General features: G+C 43.1%; 2 protein-coding genes across 5 annotated transcripts in view; one reads left to right on the top strand and one right to left on the bottom strand.

Moving 5' to 3' along the window:
* The first annotated feature begins 1,875 nt into the window (after positions 1-1,875).
* Positions 1,876-4,694, top strand: LOC142283284 (uncharacterized). The gene is made up of 3 exons (XM_075333100.1): positions 1,876-2,068; positions 2,768-2,918; positions 3,023-4,694. Exons 1-3 carry the CDS (start codon positions 1,882-1,884, stop codon positions 4,194-4,196), a joined length of 1,512 nt encoding a protein of 503 aa, XP_075189215.1. The 5' UTR covers positions 1,876-1,881; the 3' UTR covers positions 4,197-4,694.
* A 14,264-nt stretch (positions 4,695-18,958) lies between these two features.
* The window catches only part of CRYBG3 (crystallin beta-gamma domain containing 3), a 246,891-nt gene continuing 241,852 nt past the window's right edge, over positions 18,959-23,997 (bottom strand). For 2 of the 4 annotated variants that reach the window (XM_075335127.1, XM_075335128.1), the window contains one exon: positions 18,959-22,734. In XM_075335127.1, the coding sequence (XP_075191242.1) occupies positions 22,646-22,734 (89 nt within the window). In that variant the 3' untranslated portion in view covers positions 18,959-22,645. The remainder of the gene's footprint in view (positions 22,735-23,997) is intronic. The other 2 variants (XR_012750420.1, XR_012750421.1) reach the window with 2 other exon arrangements.

Genomic DNA, 23,997 nt, shown 5'->3' with positions numbered 1-23,997 from the left:
AAAGCTTTGTGAATCTCGTAGTCTTCACCTTTCTTGTGTAAAGAGATCATTTTATTTCTGAGGTCTTGTGACAATTCTCTTCCATGTGGTGCCATTCCTGACCACATGAAATAGGATTTTTTTTTTTTGTTGCTAAGTAACACTCGTTTAACACCTGTCTGCTGGACACTTATTTAATGAACAATTAGGTTTACTTGTGGTTAAATTTTTGTTAATTAGGATCTTGTTGTCTAAAGGCCACTTTACACACACAGATAAATCTGCGGCAGATCTGTGGTTGCAGTGAAATTGTGGACAATCAGTGCCAGGTTTGTGGCTGTGTACAAATGGAACAATATGTCCATGATTTCACTGCAACCACAGATCTGCCAAAGATTTATCTCTGTGTGTGACGGGGCCTTAAGACTTTTGCAGTGGGTGAGCAGACCCCCTGCAAAAAGGGAGCATAGTTAACCCGGAAATGTTATTAATAAAAATGTTTTATTTGTATGTGCATGTGTATTGTGTTAGGGTACCCCTAGTGGCCGGGTGGGACGGCTGTCACCACAGTGAGGAGGAGGAGCCGGCAGAGACAAGGGGAGGAGAGAGCAAGGGTGTGAGGAAAAGATTAGATCAAGGGAGCAGTCGTCTCGGGGACAGGAGCGGAGCAGCAGAGCCGGGGCAGAGTGTGGGAGCTGGAAATCAGGGAAGCCGGTGAGAAAAGGAGCGGGCGGAACCTCATAGTGTGAAGCAGTCCGGTGTGGGTCCGGGCTGTGGGTAGCCAGAAGTGGGAGCCGGGCGAAGTGGAGTAGTCAGGCACATCCCCACTGGAGGGGACGCAAGGACAGGCTTCCCCCAGCTAAGAAAGCGTATCATCACCTTTATTGCTTTGTTTGGGACTTTGTGAAGAATAAAAGAATGTTTGTTCATTGCATCGAACCCTGCCTGAAGAGTGTTTGTGCGCCGGATAACATCTGCATCACCACCACACTCTGCCCCACCAAGTCATCTCCTGTCCCCATAGTGACGGTGGAACCAGGGGTAAGCCTGATAGCAAGGGCCACGACTACAAGGCCGGAGGCACCCCTGGCACCCCGTTACACTTTCATTAGGGGTTACTCATTTTTGCAACATGATCTTGTATTAATTTCTGGGGAAACAATGTCTTGGGTGTGCAAAATAAAAAATATTTTTGCAATGGAACACACTTGGTATCCCATAGAAAATGTTGATTGTGAAAGAAAACTAAAGATCTGTTCTCATTTATGCCGAGCGCTGTATAACCTACAAGAAACAAACATTCAGGTTTGTATGTAATGTGCAACCATGCAAGTCTGCAGATGTTTATATAGAGAACATTGTCCATAAAGATTAATGAGGACTCTTCTATACGGAGTAAGGTAATGTAGACAGGAGTGTATCAGGCCTGTACTGTCTAAGGCCTGCGCCACACATCCGTGCCTCCGGTACGTTTTTGGCATTTTTTGCACGTACCGGAGACACGTGCTGATGTTGACATACTATTTTTAATCTAAAAAGCCTCACGTCAGTGTTTGCGCACGGAGCGTGTGTCCGTTCCGTGCGTACGTTTGAGCGTGTCGAAAAAGCGCTGACATGTCCGTTTTCCACCGGCATCACGTCCTCACGGATCCATTAAATCCTATGGGTCCGTGTTTACACGTACGTGATACGGATGGCCTCCGTATGCTATCCGTGTGGTCCGTGTCCGTGTTTTAATTAGAAAGTTTGTTACACTCTGAAATACTTTCAGGTGGCGTAGCTAACATATTTTTTTGCACAAAACTAACTGTGCATTTGCAGAAGGAGTGAGCAAGCAAGAAGTTGTAGTTCTGTGTATTGCAAGATCTATTTTGAGCAAACTTTCGTCTTCGAAATATAATAATGGCACCACGGGTGGACACGGAGAAACTTATAACAGCTGTCGAGACTCACCCACCATTATGGGATACACGTGTAGATGGTTACCATGACCGACTGACAGTTGAGCGCCATTGGAATCAAGTAGCTGAGGAAGTGTACCCCAATAATGCATGGTCTAGATGTTCTCCTGCAAAGCGTGCTAAATATGGTAAGTTGTTGTATTTTTTTATAGTTATTTATGTAATATCTATATTTGGATTTTTTCATACTTTCAAACTGTGATTGTTTTGGCATAGTTATGTTGTCTTTTAGTGTAAAATCCTATGAGAAGAATTGGTATATGTACTACTCAATATATTGAGTTCCTGTACAATTTTTTCATAGTATCACCAAACTTTCATAAGTGTCAAAAATCAAAGTATACTTAAATTTGTAATCTGACTTGGAATTCTTCATGAATTTACTTAATTAACTGATTAAACTGTCATGTGTTTTTAAATTCCCTGTTGTATTAGTCTAAATTTAGTATCACAATTGAAAATCTTGTTTTTTTTTTTTTTTTAAAATAAAATTGTTTAAAATGACATGTCAATATCATTACCTACATGTATCAAATAATATTTCTAGTAATTGATAGCCAAATGTCATTGCAAAAACACCAAATTATAATTTAAATATAGATGACAATTACTTAAAATATAATTATTCAGAAATATTATTTGGTTATGTGTGAATGTCTAAACATGTTTTTGAATGAAGAAGATCTAAATAAATTATATTTAATCCAAAGTATTTGACCAACATAATTGTGTTAAATTGTATATTACATTTCGCAAACATTATTTAAATTAATGTGTGCAGATTTATGGAGAATGTTGCAAGTGACATATTTTTTTATTTTCCACAGTTGACTTGGTAAAAAGGCGTTGGCGTTCAGCCCGTGATCAGTACCGAAGGGAGTACAACCCTATACCATCCTCATCCAGCCAAGGCCGCAAACGCAGATATATTTATTATGAACAAATAAGCTTCCTAGCACCCATCTTAGAAGTTACACAGTAAGTTTTTTTTTTGTTTAAAAAAAAAAAAAAAAAGAACCCCCTGAAGATAATTGGACAAAGATAAATGTTAAGATTGTAATCTGTTTTTTCATTTCTTATAGAACGGAGGATAATCTTGACGAATCAGATGATGAACCAACAGCAGGTCCCTCTGCTACAGCCACCTCAGCATCAGAACAAGAACCTGCCAGAGAAGACATTGAAATTCCTGAGACTCAACAAGATGCAGCAAATGAATCACATGAGGGTGGGACAGAGAGTGCACAAACCAACACCCAAGGCTCATCAACGCAACAAACAACCACACCAGCTACACAATCAACACAAACAAATGTACTTCCACGTTTTGCACCACAACCTCTACGTGCAAGAAGAATCCGCAGACCTGAGGAAATGAGATCCTTACCGGAAATAATTGACACACGCATTATTCACATAATGAACACTTTAATTCCAGAAACAGATGCCGAGCGTTTTTGTCGGTCTTTATCTACTAGCTTAACCAAAATTCCTTCAGATAGGCAGGAACGTGTAAGAGCTGCTATGCTTACCCTACTGTCAGCTAGTCAGGCAGAACAGGAACCAGTGAGAGTGTATGAGGCCATAGAAAATTGGCGTACCATTATGCAACAACATACAGTCCCAAACACAACAGACAATCAAAATACAATTTCAACACAAACAACAATGGCAACTGTAATAGTCAATAATCCACTATTACAACAATCTGGACAACCTTCAATTGCTTCAAGTACGTTATTCCCAACACCAATTAGACAAGGGTATGTTGCAACCAATACTGGTGCCTTAAGCACTGTACAAAGTGCTACCTCACAGCAACCCATGAACTATATGAATTTACAACCAACTCAAACTACTAGTTACTTTACTCAACCCACAAATATTGGTGGTTTACCTAATTTGTTTCCAGGTTCAACATACCCACAATCATTCATGATGCCTCATTATCCAATCTCAACTATGTTACCTACACCACACTTACAAACATCAGTCAACTATCCTCAAGGTCAACAACATACACACACACAATACCCAATTACCCATGTAGATCCACAGGTGTACTCAACCACAGGCAATGTGTTGGGACAAACCAGCATGCAACAGACTGTTCCACACACTACTGTAGCTAGTAATAGGAATGTTGTTCAGCAAACAACTGCTTCCATTCCTGAAAATACCATTTCTGAGGCCACACAAAACAACATACTCAGCAACACTCAGGTTACTTCACTAGAAGATCTTGTTGACTTGTGATGCACATTTTTGTTAATCTTAACAATCAAACAACAAATCTGATGAATGTGTCAAAATGTTAAAAAAGAGGGATTTCCAAAAATGTGCAAACTCAGAGTTGAAAAGATTTAAAAAACATGTGTGATTATACTTAGTGACGGATCACATATATGTTTTATGGCCTTTATTTTTGTAATTTTATGAACACATTTTTACCCAACCAATTTGATGGTTAGATTAGTTCTAATATTCTGAAAACACAGTTTACAATTTTTTGGTCTATGTCAATGTCCAACATGATAGCAACTTAATTGGCCGACATTTTTCAACATTGTAAGCAATGCACACATTTTCTTTACAATTACTCTTGTATGTAAAGTATATTTTGTATGTTATGAAGAATACCATCAAAATTTACATTTAGAAAAATTTAACACAAGATGAACAATATGTACATTTTTAATGTGGATGTGAAAAAATAACATCCTTACTTTATGGATTAATATGCTTATTCTTAATAAAAGATTCTGTTTTTGAAGAAAAGAAACATGTTTATTATTGATATTTATTAATAATATTGCATTTTTTCAATAGACGATTAACATTATTAATGTTGTAAGTTTAAAATAAGTTTCCTAAAACATGATAGTAACACAGAAATGTACATACACATACATACAACATTCAGAAAACCATGTTGCTAACAGAAATGTCAGTTTATGATTAACGCATTTGCCCTTTAATACTAGTTTGATTTAAGCTCTTAGATGTTGAGAAAATTTAACCAAGTTCCTATAATAAAAAAAATTTATATTTTTATCAACAAAAAACCATCACAATCTTAACAATCATCACTATTATTAGTATCATCAAAACAATTAAAGTAATCAGTAAATAAATTTCTAATTTGTAAACCAGATGTCACGGAATTATGAGACATAGGTTCACCTGTGGGATTAACAACATGGTTTATCTGAAATTCATCATCCACATAAGTTCCTCCTTCATGTATCCGACAGAAATTGTGAAGCACTATGGTAGCCTTGAGTACAGATGTGACAAAGGTTGGCTGCAACTGAATCGTTGTCTGATAAATGCGCCATTTGTTAGCTAAAATACCAAATGCACACTCCACATAACGTCTTGCTTTAGTTAGCCGATTATTAAAGTACTGTTTCCTGTCATCAATGGATCTCCTTGGATATGGTCGCATAACATGTTTGGATAATGCAAATCCTGCATCTGCTACCATCACATATGGTGCCAACGGTCCAGATGTACCAGGTAGGGCAACTGGAGGGGGGATCAATAATGAATTTTCTTGCAGGCGTTGGGCTAATCTTGATGAACGGAAAATACGGGCATCTGAGGCACTACCATAGGCCCCAATGTCTGCATAAATAAAACGGTATTCTGTGTCAACCAATGCCAAAATAACAACGGAAAAAAACTTATGAAAATTGAAATAACGTGACCCAGAGTTTGGTGGCTTTTTTACTCTGAAATGCTTGCCATCCAAAGCTCCTATGCAGTTAGGAAAGTCAACAGAGTCCTTGAAGCCCTTAGAGATTTTCAACCAATCTTCTCTGTTTGGCTGAGGCATCATTTCTTCTTTTAAATGTTGCCATATCATGTCGCATGTGTGACGTACTATAACGGCAATGGTTGATCGACCCAACAAAAAATCAAAATGTAAAGCACTAAAAGATTGACCAGTCGCCAAGAATCTATGAAAACAAGACAAACAATGATTTACAATTAACACTATGTTTTTTTAAATTAAAACAATCATAAGAAAACAGAAACATTGAATCAAAAATGAGATTAGATCAATAAAGATCAATTACACATTTCAATGTGAAAAATAACACATTTACAAAAATTACAAAAATAACAAATATAATACCTCAGAGTCACCATAAATCTCTCCTCTGGGGAAATGGAAAGCCGCATCCAAGTGTCCTGATGTTGCAAATGAGGTCGTAAAATATTTAGTAAGTAATCAAAACTCTCAACTGACAACCGGCAGTATGAAAAAAACTTATCTGGGAAATTCCGTAACTCAAAAAATAAAGTATGGAAATGACCATGCATAGGCCGCATCATCATTAGTGGATGCACCCACAATCTGGTTCTTCTTACATTATCATATTGCAACATGTGGCGTCGAACGCCAAAACGACGAGATATAATCCAACATAAAAACACTAAGGCCTCCGTGGATAATGGCATTGCGACAATTTTGTCTCAACACATAGGTGCTCCAAGGCATAATACAAGCAGGAAACAGTTTATAGTTAACTTATATTTATGTCCTAATCACATACACCTATGTGTCATTTAATTCCAAGTAATCACCATTATCTCAATGTGTGAAACATGTGAAACACGCACAAAAAACGGACTGCACACGGAACACACACTGACGTATTTCACGCACAGGAAAACGCACACACGTACACACGTATGACACACGATATGCATACGGACACCACACGGAGGGGAAAAACGGACTGCAAATACGGAACACGGACACAAAAAACGGACTACACCAAACGTACGTTTTTTACACGTGAGTGTGGCAGAGGCCTAAGATGCAGTATTTCCAAATCACATCACATGCCCTGAAGAATAAAAAGAAAACTCCCAGATGTCTTTGTTTCTGTGTGGGAAGTGTATGTGTTAGTCCCAGATGGATGCTTGGGGTTCAATTCTTTTGCAATTTTTTATTGGCAAGTGCAGTGGTTCCAACTAGTCATTACCAGAGCATGATCATTGTCCTTTATAAAGCTAAAGACATGTCTCCTTATAATAGAAGCCTGTACCAGAAAGTCTACTAGCAGTGTCTGTAATTAATCTATAACTATACCAGTACTTTTTTTTTTTTTTTTAAATTACTTTGATCACATCCAGATTTATATCTGATGTCTAGATATTCTAGAGCGTCCCTTTCTTTCCTCCAGAAATGTCTCTTTATACAGCCCATTAAGGTCATGTATTACAATGTGTAGCTGCTCTTGCAAAATTGTCATGTGGGTACCATGACGAAGAGTGGTTTTCTCTATTTCAGGTGTTGGAAAACTGCAGCGCTTGGCTACACACACACTTATGTGGCGCCCCTGAGGGTCCAGTAGCCACAGAGATACTGCACCCCAGCCAGAGGTGTGGGACCCCATTCCCTGGTAAGGAGGAGCACACAGTTCACAACAAACAAACTCACACACTCTTAGTATAGCTACACGCCATCAGGCCGTGGTTAGGGCGAGTTGATCCTTCGGGAAAGCACAGTCTAAAGCCCGCTTTACACGCTACAATATATCTTACGATGTGTCGGCGGGGGCACGTGTAAGTAACGCACATCCGGCATCATAAGGTAAACTGTAGTGTGTGACAGCTACGTGCGATTGCGATTGAACGTTAAAACGTTCATCACATACACGTCGTTGAATCCTGACGAATTGTACGTCGGGTTGTTCAATGTTTCCGAGGCAGCACACATCGTAGTGTGTGACACCCTGGGAACATTGAACAGATCTTACCTGCCTCCCGCGGCTCCAGCCGGCAATGTGAAAGGAAAGAGGTGGGCGGGATGTTATGTCTCGCTCATCTCCGCCCCTCCGCTTCTATTGGCTGGCTGCCGCGTGATGTCGATGTGACGCCGAACGTCCCTCCCACTCCAGGAAGTGGACGTTCGCCGCCAACATCGAGGTCGTATGGACGGGTAAGTACATCTGACGGGGGTTAATCGTTTGTGCGGCACGTTCAACAAATTGAACGTGCCACACATACGATGGGGGCGTTGCAAATCGCACACGATATCGTATGCGAAATTGCAACGTGTAAAGCAGGCTTTAGAGCCAGTCTGGAGGTGGAGTTAGTTAGTGGGAGGACACTTAGTACAGTGTAAGACAGAGAAAGTAGTAAAAGAAAGTGAAACTAGGAGAACAGTGCAGGACTTCAAGAAAGGAGGTAGTGGAGGAGAGAGGCCCTGGGTGCTGGAGCTGGACTTGGCCCCAAGGGGGAACCGGCCCCTAGGCTAGTGGAGAACTAAAAAGCTCAGTTAGCAAACCGGAGGCTGAGATCTCTTTATGTGCCAAATCTGCTACCACACATGAATCCGCTGGAAGAGGACTAGATAGGACCAGAGGACAGAGCAAGAAGCCGCCCAAGAAAGGGTCCGTGGGCACCAGCTCAGGGCACTGTGTGTGAGGCAGGCGGGAGAGGCCAGTGCAGGAAGACGACCAGAAAAGGCTTTTACAGAAAGGAACACCGGTCTTGTGTTCTGAACTATCTGGGGATCAGCTGGATGCCGTCATAGCAGGACTCTTCACTCCAAGGGGAGCATTAAATCGGCTGTGATAATCATGAACTGCCAAACTGTGAGACCTAATGACTGCATCCCCGCTATGTCCTGGAGTTATTGCATGTGTCTTCGGCCCTGTACCCCAGCATATATTATATAATCACCTGCCCTGGGGTTAAGCTCTACCTGTAGAGAGCTGAACCACCTCTGCTGCATCACCACCGACCCCAGGGTAACTGAATGGCAGCAGCGGCCCATATCTTGCCGCATACCACGGGTGGCATCACAACTTATCCCCTGTAAATATCCCCCACTTATTTAAATGACACCAGCAGGGTGACTGAGTCAGGCCCTGCCGCCATGACCTCCCGAACAGAACAGTGGCCCGGTTCCGAGTGCCCCACGGCCCTGGAGGGCATGTCACTTGCCCTGGTTGTATCTGCTTTCCTTTCCAGTTACCTGTGCAGATTTCCCTTGGTCTGGTGCTACAATGGTTAAGCAGCTCATTAGTCCCCATTTAGGCTTTCTGTCCTGTTATCACAGTTGATATTTTTCCACTCCCCTCTGCTAAAAGTATTCACCTCTCAGCTTGGGAAGTTGCCAGTAATAGCATGCTTGTATAGGTGTGAGCTGTGAACAAAGAAGTTGTTTAAGGAGTAATATCTGGAGATTGCTGTTTGGAAGTTTGTTTGGTGTCTTCCCATCCTTAATTTCCTTTTTTGTTTGCTTCATTAATCCTTTCCCTTTACTCCTGCCTGTAGTCTGGTGTACTTTGTACAATTTCTCTTTCTTTACCCCTGTCTGTCTTTTCCCCTTTATGTTCTTAGCCTAGAATGGGACTAGTGTTCCTGCTGCCCTGCACAATAGACAGAGTTTTTGTTCAGGGAAAGACGGGGATAGGAACGTGATTGCTGCACTGGGAGAAAGAACCCCTCTAGGGTCGTCATGGAGCTCATTGTTGTTTAGGGAAAGTGTCAGGGGTTGTCCCTCCCTATTCTTCCCTAGTGGCAGAACATCCTCCCGTCACGTCTTGCGCTGACCAGCCCCTTGATGGAGCGTGTCAACCAGGACCTGCCCCGGAGTGGTACCTGGAGCTTATCACCGGAGGCTCTGGTGAAGACTGAGTAGGCACTTAATCGCCCCTCTGGGGAAAGCCTGGTTTTGGGAGCAATGGGTCTATGTCCCGGTCCCCTCTACATGTTGTATCATGACAAAAATTAACTTTTTAAAAATTATTTTCTACGGAACAGCACATCACATATGTCCCAATCTTATTTGTGGGAATTTAAAGCATGTTACCTATTGCATATTTTTGAAGGCAAAATTCTTTCAGTAAACTTCTACTTTAGCTAAAGTTTGCTCCAGTATTTTTGGGGCCAACCATCAGTAGACTTCAAATTGTTTGGTGCCAATAGGCACAATCAACTCTATTATATCTGTAAATGAGTGAAATACATTATCCACGTTGTATGCTTTTAGGTAAGTCCCAGAAGGAATGTTAAAAGACAAGTTCTGCCGTAGCCGTCCTCACTGAACCTTAATCAGGTGGGTAACAATATGTTTTCTTGGAGGCATTTGACTAATTTACTAGTACGGTATATTGAGCAATAGTTTATTATGAGCTGGTAAAATGAGTCCTGTGAAGGAGAAATATCAGTCAAAACCAATATTTAAAATTTCCAGATTCACCTTAAAGGGTTTTCCCACAAAGTTAATTCTAAAGTTCATTTTAATCACTAGATCTTGGAATAATAATTTCCACAGTTGAGAGGAAGCAAAAGAGAGTATACAGATAGCACAGCATGGGATCATAGCTGATTCTTTCTGTAAGATAAAACATTTCCCTGCCTGTTTTTAAAAAATATTTTAACTCAAAGAAATTATTTATGATCCCGTGCTGTAATGTCTTTATGCATTTTTACTTCCTCCCCTGCCCAGGAGATGTGGTATGATCAGACGATATCCCTGTGCAGTCAGACACGGCCATTACACAGTACACAGCAGGGAACACTTATACAGTGGGTACAGAAAGTATTCAGACCCCTTTAATTTTTTCACTCTTTGTTTCATTGTAGCCATTTGGTAAATTCAACAAAGTTCATTTTTTTCTCATTAATGCACACTCTGCACCCCATCCTGACAGAAAAAAAAACAAATGTAGAAATTTTTGCAAATTTTTTTAAAGAAGAAAAACTGAAATATCACATGGTCATAAGTATTCAGACCCTTTGCTCAGACACTCGTATTTAAGTCACATGCTATCCATTTCCTTGTGATCCTCTTTAAGATGGTTCTACTCCTTCATTGGAGTCCAGCTGTGTTTAATTAAACTGATAGGACTTGATTTGGAAAGGCACACAGCTGTCTATACAAGACCTCACAGCTCACAGTGCATGTAAGACCAAATGACAATCATGAGGTCAAAGGAACTGCCCAAGGAGCTGAGAGACAGAATTGTGGCAAGGCGCAGATGTGGCCAAGGTTACAAAAGAATTTCTGAAGTACTCAAGGCTCCTAAGAGCACAGTGGCCTCTATAATCCTTAAATGGAAGAAGTTTGGGACCACCAGAACTCTTCCTAGACCTGGCCGTCCAGCCAAACTGAGCAATTGTGGGAGAAGAGCTGTAGTGAGAGAGGTATAGAATAACCCCAAGATCACTGTGGCTGAGCTCCAGAGATGCAGTAGGGAGATTGGAGAAAGTTGCATAAAGTCAGTCATCATTGCAACCATCCAACAGTCGGGCCTTTATGACAGAGTGGCCCAACAGAAGCCTCTCCTCAGTGCAAGACATGAACACCTGCATAGTTTGCAAAAACACATGAAGGACTCCCAGACTATGAGAAATAAGATTCTCTGGTCTGATGAGATGAAGATAGGACTTTCTACATTTCTGGGGGGTTTTCTGTCAAGATGGGGTGCAGAGTGTACAACAATGAGAAAAAAAAAGAACTTTGTTGAATTTACCAAATGGCTGCAATGGAACCAAGAGTGAAAAATTTAAAGGGGTCTGAATACTTTCTATACCCACTGTATAACATTATCTCAGCACAAAAAAAACAAACATCCAATTACCGTAATTTTCAGTTTATAAGATGCACCGGATTATAAGACGCACCCCAAGTTCAGAGCAAAAAAAGGGGTCTGTCTTATAATGTCTTAATGGAGGGGGCGGCAGCTGTGGTGGAGCGGGGACACAGGAGGCAAGGGCGGTGGGTGTCCCAGGTGCTGTCCCAGAAACAATCAGCTGTGCTGGTGCTGGCGCAGCTGTGCTAGGGCTCAGGGTGCTTTGGTGGCTATGGTCGTTGAGAGCATCAAAGAAATGGCATCCAGAATCAGTGCATGCACAGACTGAGCTCTCAGCTCAATGGCAAGCCGACATCTCATATGTGCAAGTACCTCTGGGCGCCATTTTCCTTAAGTTCGCTGCTGGGAGATCAGTGGGCCAGAGGCGGCGCGTACGCAGATGAGATCCTGAGACGAGGACTCCATCTGCTCATGAGCCGACTCCAGGTGCCATTATTTGAAGTCCTCACTGCCCACCCTGCAGCCCCAGCCACCTCAGACTCCACACAGCCGCCGCAGCACCAGCCACCACAGCACCCGCACAGCCTCCTCAGACACCGCACAGCCACCGCAGCACCAGCTGCTGCAGACCGTGCACAGCCACCGCAGACTCCACACACCCCCTGCAGCAGCAGCCACCACAGCACCCGCACAAGCTGCCACGGACTCCACACAGCCTCCTCAGACACCGCACAGCCACCGCAGCACCAGCCCAGCCACCGCATTCCCTGCACAGCTGCCGCAGCATTCCCTCGGCCTCCTGCAACCCTTCTCCACCACCCTTGGTAAGCTACAGCTTCAGATTATAAGATGTACACCTCTGTTTCCTCCCAAATATTTGGGAGGAAAAATGTCTTATAATCAGAAAAATACGGTATGTAACGTATTATTATTCCAAGAGCTATTGATTAAAATGAACTTCTTTTGTTGGAAAACCCCTTTAAAGTGGCTATATAACTTAGAAAGATTGATTGACTGCCAAAAGAGTTTGGCCAACGACTGTCATCACCAACTCTCCTCTCCCTCTCCAACATACAAAAATCACACTTGAGGATCAGACATGCTGAAATCCACTGAAATCTGCCATCTAGTGAGCTTCGGAACAGCCCCATACACATTAGATTGTTGATTGTTTAAGTTAATTAATAAATGACAAAGCTTCTCCTATACTTTGCAATGTTAAAACACGTACAGTACACGGACTGTAATCTGATGTCTCATTCATGTGCTGCACTTGTTTTTCCACAGACCCCTAGACTTGTATTAATCCTGGTCATCTGTGCTGATGGAAAAAAATGAACATGCCTCGGTATGTTTTGCAAGGATACATGGTACGTGAAAAAATACGGACATGTGAATAGCACCAAAGATTTTAATGGGCACAGGCTATATTGGTGAAAAAAACGGATACAACATAAATGTGCAACACGGACATCAGAATGAAGCCTAATGTTTGATGCAATATAGCTTAAATTATTAACTATACTCATTAAATGCTCTTTTTATTAGCCTTGCCCATAAAGTACCTTCATGGCCGAAAGTGTTGGTACCCTTGAAATTTTTCCAGAAAATGAAGTATTTCTTCTAGAAAATTATTGCAATTAAACACGTGTTGTCATACACGTTTATGTGTACTGGAACAAAACAAAAAAAGAAAAGGTAAATTGGACATAATTTCACACAAAACCCCAAAAATGGGCCAGATAAATTTGTTGGCACCTTTCCAAAATTGTGGGCAAACAACTTTATTTCAAACATGTGATGCTCGTCCCAACTCACATATGGGCAATGTGAAATTTACACCTGAAACAAGGTAAAAGGGGAGAAGTTGACTCAATTTTTGCACACTGTGTGTCTGTGTGTGCCACACTAAGTATGGAGAACAGAGCGAAAAGAAGAGAACTGTCTGAGGACTTGAGAACCAAAATAGTTGAAAAATATCAACAATCTCAAGGTTACAAGTCCATCTCTAGAATAAATATTGATGTTCCTTTGTACACGGTGCACAACATAATCAAGAATCGGGATGCGCAAACCAGAAAGTTGAAGTCCGGAAATCAAACGTGACCTTTTCACCAAAGTCCGTCGCCAAGTTCGGATGATGAATAGACCTTGTTGTAAGGCTATGTGCCCACGCTGCGGATTTTGCGCGGATTTTGCCACGGATTTACCGCGGATTTTCCGAAAATCTGCAGCAGCGGCACTTCCAAGCCATTTCAATGGCATTTTGGAAATGCTGTGTCCATGCTGCGGATTTTTCCGCGGCGGATTTGCCGCGGATTTTGATCCGGAAAAATCTGCAGCATGTCAATTATTGTTGCGGATTTTGGGTATAGAATGGGGAAAAAAAAAATCTGCATCAAAATCCGCGGCAATTTCGCGGTAATCCGCGGCAAATCCGCGGCAAAAATAAGGTGCGGATTTGCCGCGAAAGTCGCGGATTTTCATGCAGAAAAATCCGCAGGTACATTCTACCGTGGACACATAGCCTAAGGCTGCAGCACAGTCAATCAATATGCTTTTGGCATGGGGAAAATACCTGGACGCTGATGGGAACAAAATACATTTTTAAAACAAAAATGTTAAGAGGACATGAACAGTCTATAATTTTAAGGGTAGGTTAATTTTAACAGTGAGAGATAGATAGAATATCCAAAATAATATCCAGAAAATCACATTGTATAAATTATATAATTTTAATTAAAGACAGCTATCTTATATTGTCACCTGTATAAAAGACTCCTTTCCACAGACTCAATTAGTCAGACTCTACAACTTGGGCAAGACCAAAGAGCTTTCTAATGATGTCAGGGACAATCATAGACGTTCACAAGGCTGGAATGAACTACAAAACCATAAGTAAGACGCTGGATGAGGAGACAACTATTGGTGCAATAGTAAGAAAATTGAAGAAATACAAATGACTGTCAATTGACATTGATCTGGGGCCCCATGCAAAATCTCACCTCGTGGGGTATCCAAGATCATGGGGAAGGTGAAAGATCAGCCTAAAACTACTTGGGGCGAACTAGTTAATCATCTCAAGGCAGCTGAGACCACTGTCACCAAGAAAATCATTGGTAACACATTACGCCGTAATGGATTGAAATCCTGCAATGCCCGCAAAGTCCCACTGCTCAAGAAGGCACACGTGCAGGCCCGTCTGAAGTTTGCCAATGAGCACCTGGATGATTCTGAGAGTGTTTGTGAGAAGGTGCTGTGGTCAGATGAGACAAATATTGAGCTCCTTGGCCTTAACTCAACCCCGTGTTTGGAGGAAGAGAAATGCGGCCCAGGGTGCATCCTGGACAATAATACAGCATAAGTCAATGTTAATTGTTTTAAATTTACTGGTAGTCGACTGAGTGAGGTCCATCCCATAGACTTAAAAAGACAAATACTGACGGACATAATCTCTCTATATATTGCTTGCACACACTATCCCTGTGGGCTCTATTCTGGGTATTTCAACTTACCCACTTTTATATAGGAGCACGGGATATATATATAGATTGAGTGAAGGGTCAGTACAGGACTCTAGTCGACGTGAAACGGGGGCGTCACAAACATTTAGGATGCCGACCCCCGTATGATAGGAAGGGTAAGAGTTAGACGTATATAATTCCCACCTTTCTGCTCAACACAAAATAATTACAGTATGTGTTTACTGTGTTTGTGGCATGTGTTAATAAAAGTAACTGTTTTTAAGGTACCGTAATGTAAGTTTTCAGTTTTTGATAATTGATATTCTACCTTAGTATTTTGATTTGGTGTTTGGTTGAGGGGCTTGCCAACAAGAGTTTTGCCACCAAGTATTAAGTCTTGTTTGCCAGAGAGATCAAACACTTATTTCTCTATGCAAAATGCAAATACATTTATATAATTTATACAATGTGATTTTCTGGATTTTATTTTGGATATTCTATCTCTCATTGTTAATATTAACCTACCCTTAAAATTATAGATTGTTCATGTCTTTGTCAGTGGGCAAACTTACAAAATCAGCAAGGAATCAAATACTTATTTCCTCCACTGTATATATTCCATATCCATAATTATTTGCAATTATGTAATTACCCCCAATTTGTTTCCTTTTGCAGAACCCTAGCCCTTACGGTGATCATTTTACAGCACCAAAGTTCGGGTCTCCATTGACTTATATTGGGTCGTCTGGGGGCAAGTTTGGGTCCAGTCCAGGAACTAAATCAAACTGTTAACTAAAGTCTGGCTGAACCTCGCAAACCTGAACATCCATGTGTCTGCTCATCCCTAATCAAAAAGTTTACAACCCATGCCACTGTAGTTAAATCTCCCTGGACGTGGACGGTAGAGAAAACTTGATGGAAGGTTGCAACACAAGATAGTCCGTATGGTGGATAAGCAGCCCCAATCAAGTTTCAGGCCCCCTTCACACGTCCGTGATACACGTGCGTGTTTGGTCCGTTTCCGTATATACCGGAGACACGGCCAAACGTGCACCAATGTTAATCTATGATTGTGGTCACACGTCCGTTATTTCATTATGTCCGTGTGTGCGTGTCCGTGATCCGTATGTGTTTGCGTTTGGCACGGATGCATGTCCGTTATCTGCACGGAGCACGCACACGTGGACACAATGAAAGTCTATGGGTATGTGCACACACGTTAGTAAACACGTATGCATATACCTATAGTCCGTGTCCGTTTGGTGTTTTTATTTCTAGTGATGTCGGCTATTCTTTCTATTTCTGTGTATGTCGGTCAATCTCCCTGAGTCCGTCGGTCAGTCTCTCTGTCGGTCTCTCTGTCTGTCTGTCCCTCTCTCACAGTCTGTCGGTCAGTTTCCCCCCCTCTCTCATACTTACCGTTCCCCGATCTCCGGCGCGGCGCTGCACGGCATTCACACTGCTGCGGCGGCTTTTACTATTTTGAAAAAGCCGGCCGCCCATTAAACAATCTCGTATTCCCTGCTTTCCCCGCCCACCGGCGCCTATGATTGGTTACAGTGAGACACGCCCCCACGCTGAGTGACAGGTGTCACACTGCACCCAATCACAGCAGCCGGTGGGCGTGTCTATACTGTGCAGTAAAATAAATAAATAAATAATTAAAAAAAAACGGCGTGCGGTTCCCCCCAATTTTAATGCCAGCCAGATAAAGCCATACGGCTGAAGGCTGGTATTCTCAGGATGGGGAGCTCCACGTTATGGGGAGCCCCCCACCCTAACAATATCAGTCAGCAGCCGCCCAGAATTGCCGCATACATTATATGCGACAGTTCTGGGGCTGTACCCGGCTCTTCCCGATTTGCCCTGGTGCCGTTGGCAAATCGGGGTAATAAGGAGTTATTGGCAGCCCATAGCTGCCAATAAGTCCTAGATTAATCATGTCAGGCGTCTATGAGACACCTTCCATGATTAATCTGTAAGTGACAGTAAAAAAACACACACACCCGAAAAAATCCTTTATTTGAAATAAAAAACACACACAAATTCCCTCATTACCAATTTATTAACCCCGACAAACCCTCCATGTCCGGCGTTCTCCACGGACCTCCAGCGTCGCGTCCAGCTCTGCTGCATGGAGGTGACAGGAGCAGCAGAAGACACCGCCGCTCCGGTCACCTCCACACAGCAAATGAGATGAGTAGCGCGATCAGCTGCTGTCAGTCAGGTAACTCGCGGCCACCGCTGGATCCAGCGGTGGCCGCGGGTAACCTCAGTGACAGCAGCTGATCGCGCTACTCATCTCATTTGCTGTGTGGAGGTGACCGGAGCGGCGGTGTCTTCTGCTGCTCCTGTCACCTCCATGCAGCAGAGCTGGACGCGACGCTGGAGGTCCGTGGAGAACGCCGGACATGGAGGGTTTGTCGGGGTTAATAAATTGGTAATGAGGGAATTTGTGTGTGTTTTTTATTTCAAATAAAGGATTTTTTCGGGTGTGTGTGTTTTTTTACTGTCACTTACAGATTAATCATGGAAGGTGTCTCATAGACGCCTGACATGATTAATCTAGGACTTATTGGCAGCTATGGGCTGCCAATAACTCCTTATTACCCCGATTTGCCAACGCACCAGGGCAAATCGGGAAGAGCCGGGTACAGCCCCAGAACTGTCGCATATAATGTATGCGGCAATTCTGGGCGGCTGCTGACTGATATTGTTAGGGTGGGGGGCTCCCCATAACGTGGAGCTCCCCATCCTGAGAATACCAGCCTTCAGCCGTATGGCTTTATCTGGTTGGCATTAAAATTGGGGGGAACCGCACGCCGTTTTTTTTTAATTATTTATTTATTTATTTTACTGCACAGTATAGACACGCCCACCGGCTGCTGTGATTGGGTGCAGTGTGACACCTGTCACTCAGCGTGGGGGCGTGTCTCACTGTAACCAATCATAGGCGCCGGTGGGCGGGGAAAGCAGGGAATACGAGATTGTTTAATGGGCGGCCGGCTTTTTCAAAATAGTAAAAGCCGCCGCAGCAGTGTGAATGCCGTGCAGCGCCGGTGATCGGGGATCGGTGAGTATGAGAGAGGGGGGGACACTTCAGTCAATCGGGGGATTAGCGGTCACCGGTGAATCCTTCACAGGTGACCGCTAATCAGTACTCGACACAGACAGAGCCGCGGTATGAGGATGAAGTCGGGTGAAGTTCACCCGAGTTCATTCTCATCGCGCAACTCTGTCTGCTGTCAGCCGACATTTATAAACGACATTGTGCATCACACACACGGACATTACACACGGACATTACACGTACACATACACGTTAATTCCACACGCACACACGGACGTTCTGCACACAAACACGGCTAGCATACGCAATTCACACAGGTGCCACACGGACCATAAAAACGGACACAAAAACGGGACACGGACCCGAAAAACGGCCCGTAACACACGTGCGTGTTTTTCACGGACGTGTGAAGGGGGCCTCAAAGAAATTCAAGCTGTCCTGAGATTGCAAGGGTGGATCAGTTTCAGTGCAAACTGTCAACATTTCAATGAAATAAAACGCTATGGCAGGAGACCCAGGAGGACCCACTGCTCACACAGTGACATAAATAAAACTAGACTGCAGTTTGCCAAAATGTACGGAACACAAAATCCTTATGGGAAAGCGTCTTGTGGACAGTTGAGACCAAGATAAACCATTTTCGTAAAGCACATCCTCATACCGTTTACTGAAAAGGGAATGAGGCCTACAAAGAAGAACACAGTACCTATAGTCAGATATGGTGGTAGTTCAAAGATGCTTTGGAGTTGTGTTGCTGCCTCTAGCACTGGGTGCCTTGAGTATGTGCAAGGCATCATGAAATCTGAAGATTTTGAACATTAAGCCTGAGACTTTTTTTTTTTTGTGTAAGCAATAGGGGCTCATGTACGTGATTTTTATAATATAACTTTGCCAATCAGCAACAATGGAATAGACATGAAGTGCAAATTCGATCACTGAATTTTTATTCCAAATATAAAGAAATCACCATCATTATAGGCATATTACAAATAAAGGCACTCATCCGGGTCATCCTCCACATGACCGTCCAATTGTACACCTGATTTACATCCCTTCTTCCTACATAATAATATATACATATACACTCTATAGACTCCTCTGCTCTGGATTTACACATATACACAACATTACTTACAGAGATACATAAATATCTTATTCAATATATTTCCTGAACAGTATAAATATATAACATCCTGCATCGACGTGCAGCGCATATACATGAGTTTCTATACGTATGTACAACATATATCTACGAGAATACTAGAATTTTTACACCCACTATAATCTTGCATATATGTTTGCGAACATCATAAAAACTCTATTTTCAATGAGAATATTCTTGTTTTACAAGTTACAGGAGATGAAACGCGATATTGGAAAATCTTTGGCATTCATGGGCATGAGAGTAGAATCATAGAATGGTAGACTTGGAAGGGACCTCAAGGGCCATCAGGTCCAACCCCCTGCGAGTGCAGGTTTTCCTAAATCATCCCAGCTATATGTTTATTCAGATTGCACTTGAAGATTTCCATTCCATGAGAGTAATAAAGTTCACTCTTACCAACAGTCCCGATTTTGCAGGAAAGGTTTCACAATCTGGACCACAAAAGGGCTTAGCAAAACTAAGTTATGCCAAAGATGCATGGAAACACCCTAAAAATGGCAATTTTGCCCCAAAATTGTGTTTCCCAGCATCTTTGGCATAATTGTTCCAAATTGTGCGTTCTAAATATTGGTAAGTAATTTTGCTTGTAAAAGGCAGAAGGGGTGAACACATGGATATAATGTGTCCTCTTCATGTCTGTGTTTGACTTTTCATGATACCAGATAGAAATTGCGTCATCTGCAAACTGCGGTATCCTCTGTTACAGTTCGTAATTTTCCAATTCACAGATTGTGTCCAAAATGGCAAAACAAGAGCCAAAATGCGGTGCCATTTTTTGTGTCTGAGGAAATGATGATCACCCTTGTAGATAATGGTGTCCACCAGGTGCCATAGGTGTCAGTCCCCTACTGTAATTTTCCTATAACGGAACAGAAAGATGAAAATAAAAGCGGAGGTGTGAACCAAGCCGGAGTTTAGTATGCACTTATCTTCCAGAAAATGTGGCCGTCTCTTGCCACCAACCGTATGCATATAACTCAGTGCCCAGTAGTGAAGAGGCACCAGAGATTTTGTGTTGAGAAGAAGCTGAAGAAAGCCAGAATGCGCTGCGTCGCCCAGCCAAATATATTAGGAAAACACTTTAGATCATTTGTGCTATTAGCGAAAAATATATTCCCACAACTTTGGCCATCAATTTTCCAATTTGTGCGGCTATTTTTGGTAAAGGTCAGCTGTGCATTGCTTAGTTTGTCACTTCTGTTAATATCGAGAACAGTATAGATGTCTGTGAGTAGCTTTAGGGCGGCTTTGCACACTACGACATCGCAGGTGCGATGTCGGTGGGGTCAAATTGAAAGTGACGCACATCCGGCATCGCATGCGACATCGTAGTGTGTAAAGCCTAGATGATACGATTAACGAGCGCAAAATCGTCGTAATCGTATTATCGGTGCAGCGTCGGCGTAATCCATAATTACGCTGACGTGACGGTCCGATGTTGTTCCTCGCTCCTGCGGCAGCACACATCGCTGTGTGTGAAGCCGCAGGAGCGAGGAACATCTCCTACCTGCATCATCGCGGCTTCCGTAGGATATGCGGAAGGAAGGAGGTGGGCAGGATGTTTCCATCCTGCTCATCTCCACCCCTCCGCCGCTATTGGCCGCCTGCCGTGTGACGTCATTATGACGCCGCACGACCCGCCCCCTTAGGAAGGAGGCGGGTCGCCGGCCAGAGCGACGGTCGCAGGGCGGGTGAGTGCATGTGAAGCTGACGTAGCGATAATTTTCGCTACGCCAGCTATCACACGATATCGTACCTGCGACGGGGGCGGGGACTATCGCGTGCGACATCGCAGCATCGGCTTGCGATGTCGCAACGTGCAAAGCCCGCCTTAGTTCTTAAATGAGTAGACATATAGCATGAATATGTATCCCGAGAAACGTACAGATGTAGCAGTGCCTGTATTGGCATTTACCCTTGGACTTGTCCACGGTTTACCTGTGGTCCTAGGTAAATTCACAGGTGATGTATTAAGGTGTCACACCTGTGTTTATGGGACATATTCCGCATTAGGTGGCATTGAAGGAGGTTGCATATTATATGAGCTGGATTCACTTTTCCCCAATTTTGGTCCAAATGTTCATTTTTGCCATCCATGCGGAATCTGTTTTTCTCACAGGTAAAAATAAAGACATTGCCCAAGCTTTTCGTACCCATTAAACAGTAAAACAAATTACAACATTCAGATGGCAAATGGATGGTATCCGAATACTGTTTTTTTTCACAAACCTAATCAATTGAATGGCTGAATGGGTGAACTGGATCTGCAAATAGGATCAAAAATGGACACAGAGTTCTGAATGATGTTTCATTTATGTCCCCGATGCCTTTGTACTACTCTATGTGCCCCATATGGTATATTACAATAACTTAATTTTGCTCGGCCTAGTTCAAAAAACTTAGGCCCCCATTCATCAAAGTATTTTTGCCAGATTTCTGGCATATAACACTTTGACAAGTCGCAAAACTTTAGTACAATTTGGAACTTTTCAAGCCAGTCCCAGCCAGATCCTCCAAAATAGACGGGACAGGGCGAGGCCACTTTAGTAGCTTAACTGACACCAGAAATGTGCTCCAGTCCCTGACTCGCGTAATATCCCCGAGGAGGCACACGCCAGTGATAAGAGGCACCTAATACATTAAGTGCTGCTTCTTACTCCCATACCTAAGCCTAGTCTTAAAGAATTGGCCAATAGTCCGGTAAATCTCCATGTTTTAAGTGGAGGTCTGTTTTGAATGGATGTAATAAAATGTTTATGATTAACTGGAAAAAAAACTTAAACCGTTCTTAAAATGAGAACTATGGTTGACAACAAATGGCAACTTTCTTCCGAAAACAGAACCCCTTATGTCCCCAAGTTGAGAATGGTAGCGCAGCCTGAAAGCACTAGAAGCCAAAGATTAGTACAAGGCTGTTTCTGGGAAAGCAGCCATGTTTTTCTAATCTTCTACAACCCTTTAAATGCATTGTCTATGTGTGACAGTTATGCGTTATACAGTATAGGTGCAAATCCGGCTCCTTTTTCATAGACTCCTGATATGAAGTGCATTGACGCAGCTTATAAATGAGGTTGGGACAAAGGAGGTCGGCACTGTCCCTTATCCTCCCCATCCCTAAAAGCCTGCAGATCTTTTAGTCCAAGGTGACAGAGGTAATGGAAACATTTCCCCAACAATGTTCGTGTGATCTGGATCCATGGGCACAAAACCAATGTCTGTTGTGAATTCTTTCCTGACACGAAGATGCCATGGAGATCAGAGTGGCCAGGAGCAGACGGAAAACCGATCTCATGAAGAATATGAGCCGTGCTGTCTTGGCCGTCCGCCAGGCATACTTGTAGGGCAGTGATCCAGTGACGTATGACTGCAGTAGTTTCCATATTCCACAGCAAGACTGGAAAGAAGTGTCCTATATATCATAGGCAGCTTTCATCTCGGAGACATCATAGTAGCTCAATGTCCCATTTCTGTGTCGGGGCACTTTCTTGGAGTCTTTTGACTACTATGTAGTTTTTGTCGTAGTAATTTCCACCTAAAAACAAACAAAAAGATGTTATGGGTGGTACTGGTAACAAGGTGATAAGAACTCGTGGTAAAATATCAAGGTGTGTCGAAGTGTCTGAAACATGGCTAAATCTGCCTAAAGATACTGGAAATAGTAAACAAATTTTCTACAAGAAAAACTGTCTGTTGCCCTTAGCAACCAATCTCCGCAAAGATGTAATTTCCTATTCTGCTCTGGAAAAAATAAAAGTTGTGCTGTGATAGGTTACTAATGGCAACAACAGCAATTTTTCTTTTAGAAGGCTTTTATTCATCTGCATCACATTTTAATAATTGAACTCAGGTTTTTCATTCAGTCCCTTTCTCACAAGTATATAACCTCTGGGCCCTTGCTCCCTGATGTATAACCCCTGGCCCCTCACTCCCTGGGGTATAATCTCAAGCCCATTGCCACCCCAGTGTATAACATGCAGCCCCTCACCCCCCTACTGTAGAGTCTCCAGCCCCTCGCTCCTTTCCAGTGTATATCCTCCGGCCCCTCAACCCCCCAGTGTATAACGTCCGGTCCCTGCCACCCAGTGTATGACTTCCAAACTCCTTGCCCTCCGTGTATAACCTCCGACCCCTCAATGCCCCCAGTGTATAACCTCTGGCTCCTTGCCCCCCCCACTGTATAACATCTGGCCTCTCACCCCCCCACCATATAGCCTCCGACCCCTCGCTGCTCCCCCAGTGTATAACCTCCAGCCTCTCACCTCCTCAGCGTTTATCCTCTGGCCCCTCTCTCCCCCCTGAGTATAACATTTGGCCCCTTGCCTCTCCAGTGTATAACCTCTGGCCCTTCGCATCCCCAGTGTATAACCTGTGGCCCCTTGTCTCCCCAGTGTATAACCTCTGGCCCCTGTCGTCCCCAAGGTATAACCTCCATCCCCTTGCCATGCCATCTGCCTTTACTACCATGTGAGAGAATGGCTGGTGGTGCAGAGCTCACTGATACCAGAATGGTCCTGTAACAGATGCCACCGGGGTAAGTTGTTAATTCATGAACTGTCTTTCCTCCTAAATATTCCCCCATCACTTGTGAGAGATATAATTGAAAACTGGGAGGAACCGCAGCAGCTCAGCCACAAAGTGGTGACCACATAACATTAGTCCCAGAGTGCTGAGGATCAGAGGGCATAAAAACCAGCAATGCTCTGCTGACTCCATAACTTCAGAGCCCGAACCTCTTCTGACATTAACATCAGCATACCTCCCAACTTTTCAAGAAAGAGGGACAAAGTATGTGGCG

The sequence above is a fragment of the Anomaloglossus baeobatrachus genome, chromosome 2 (assembly GCF_048569485.1).
Source record: "Anomaloglossus baeobatrachus isolate aAnoBae1 chromosome 2, aAnoBae1.hap1, whole genome shotgun sequence".
In the NCBI taxonomy this organism is placed as follows: Eukaryota; Metazoa; Chordata; class Amphibia; order Anura; family Aromobatidae; genus Anomaloglossus; species Anomaloglossus baeobatrachus.
Note: the sequence above shows the minus strand (reverse complement) of the source record. Positions and strands in the feature narration are given on the sequence as shown.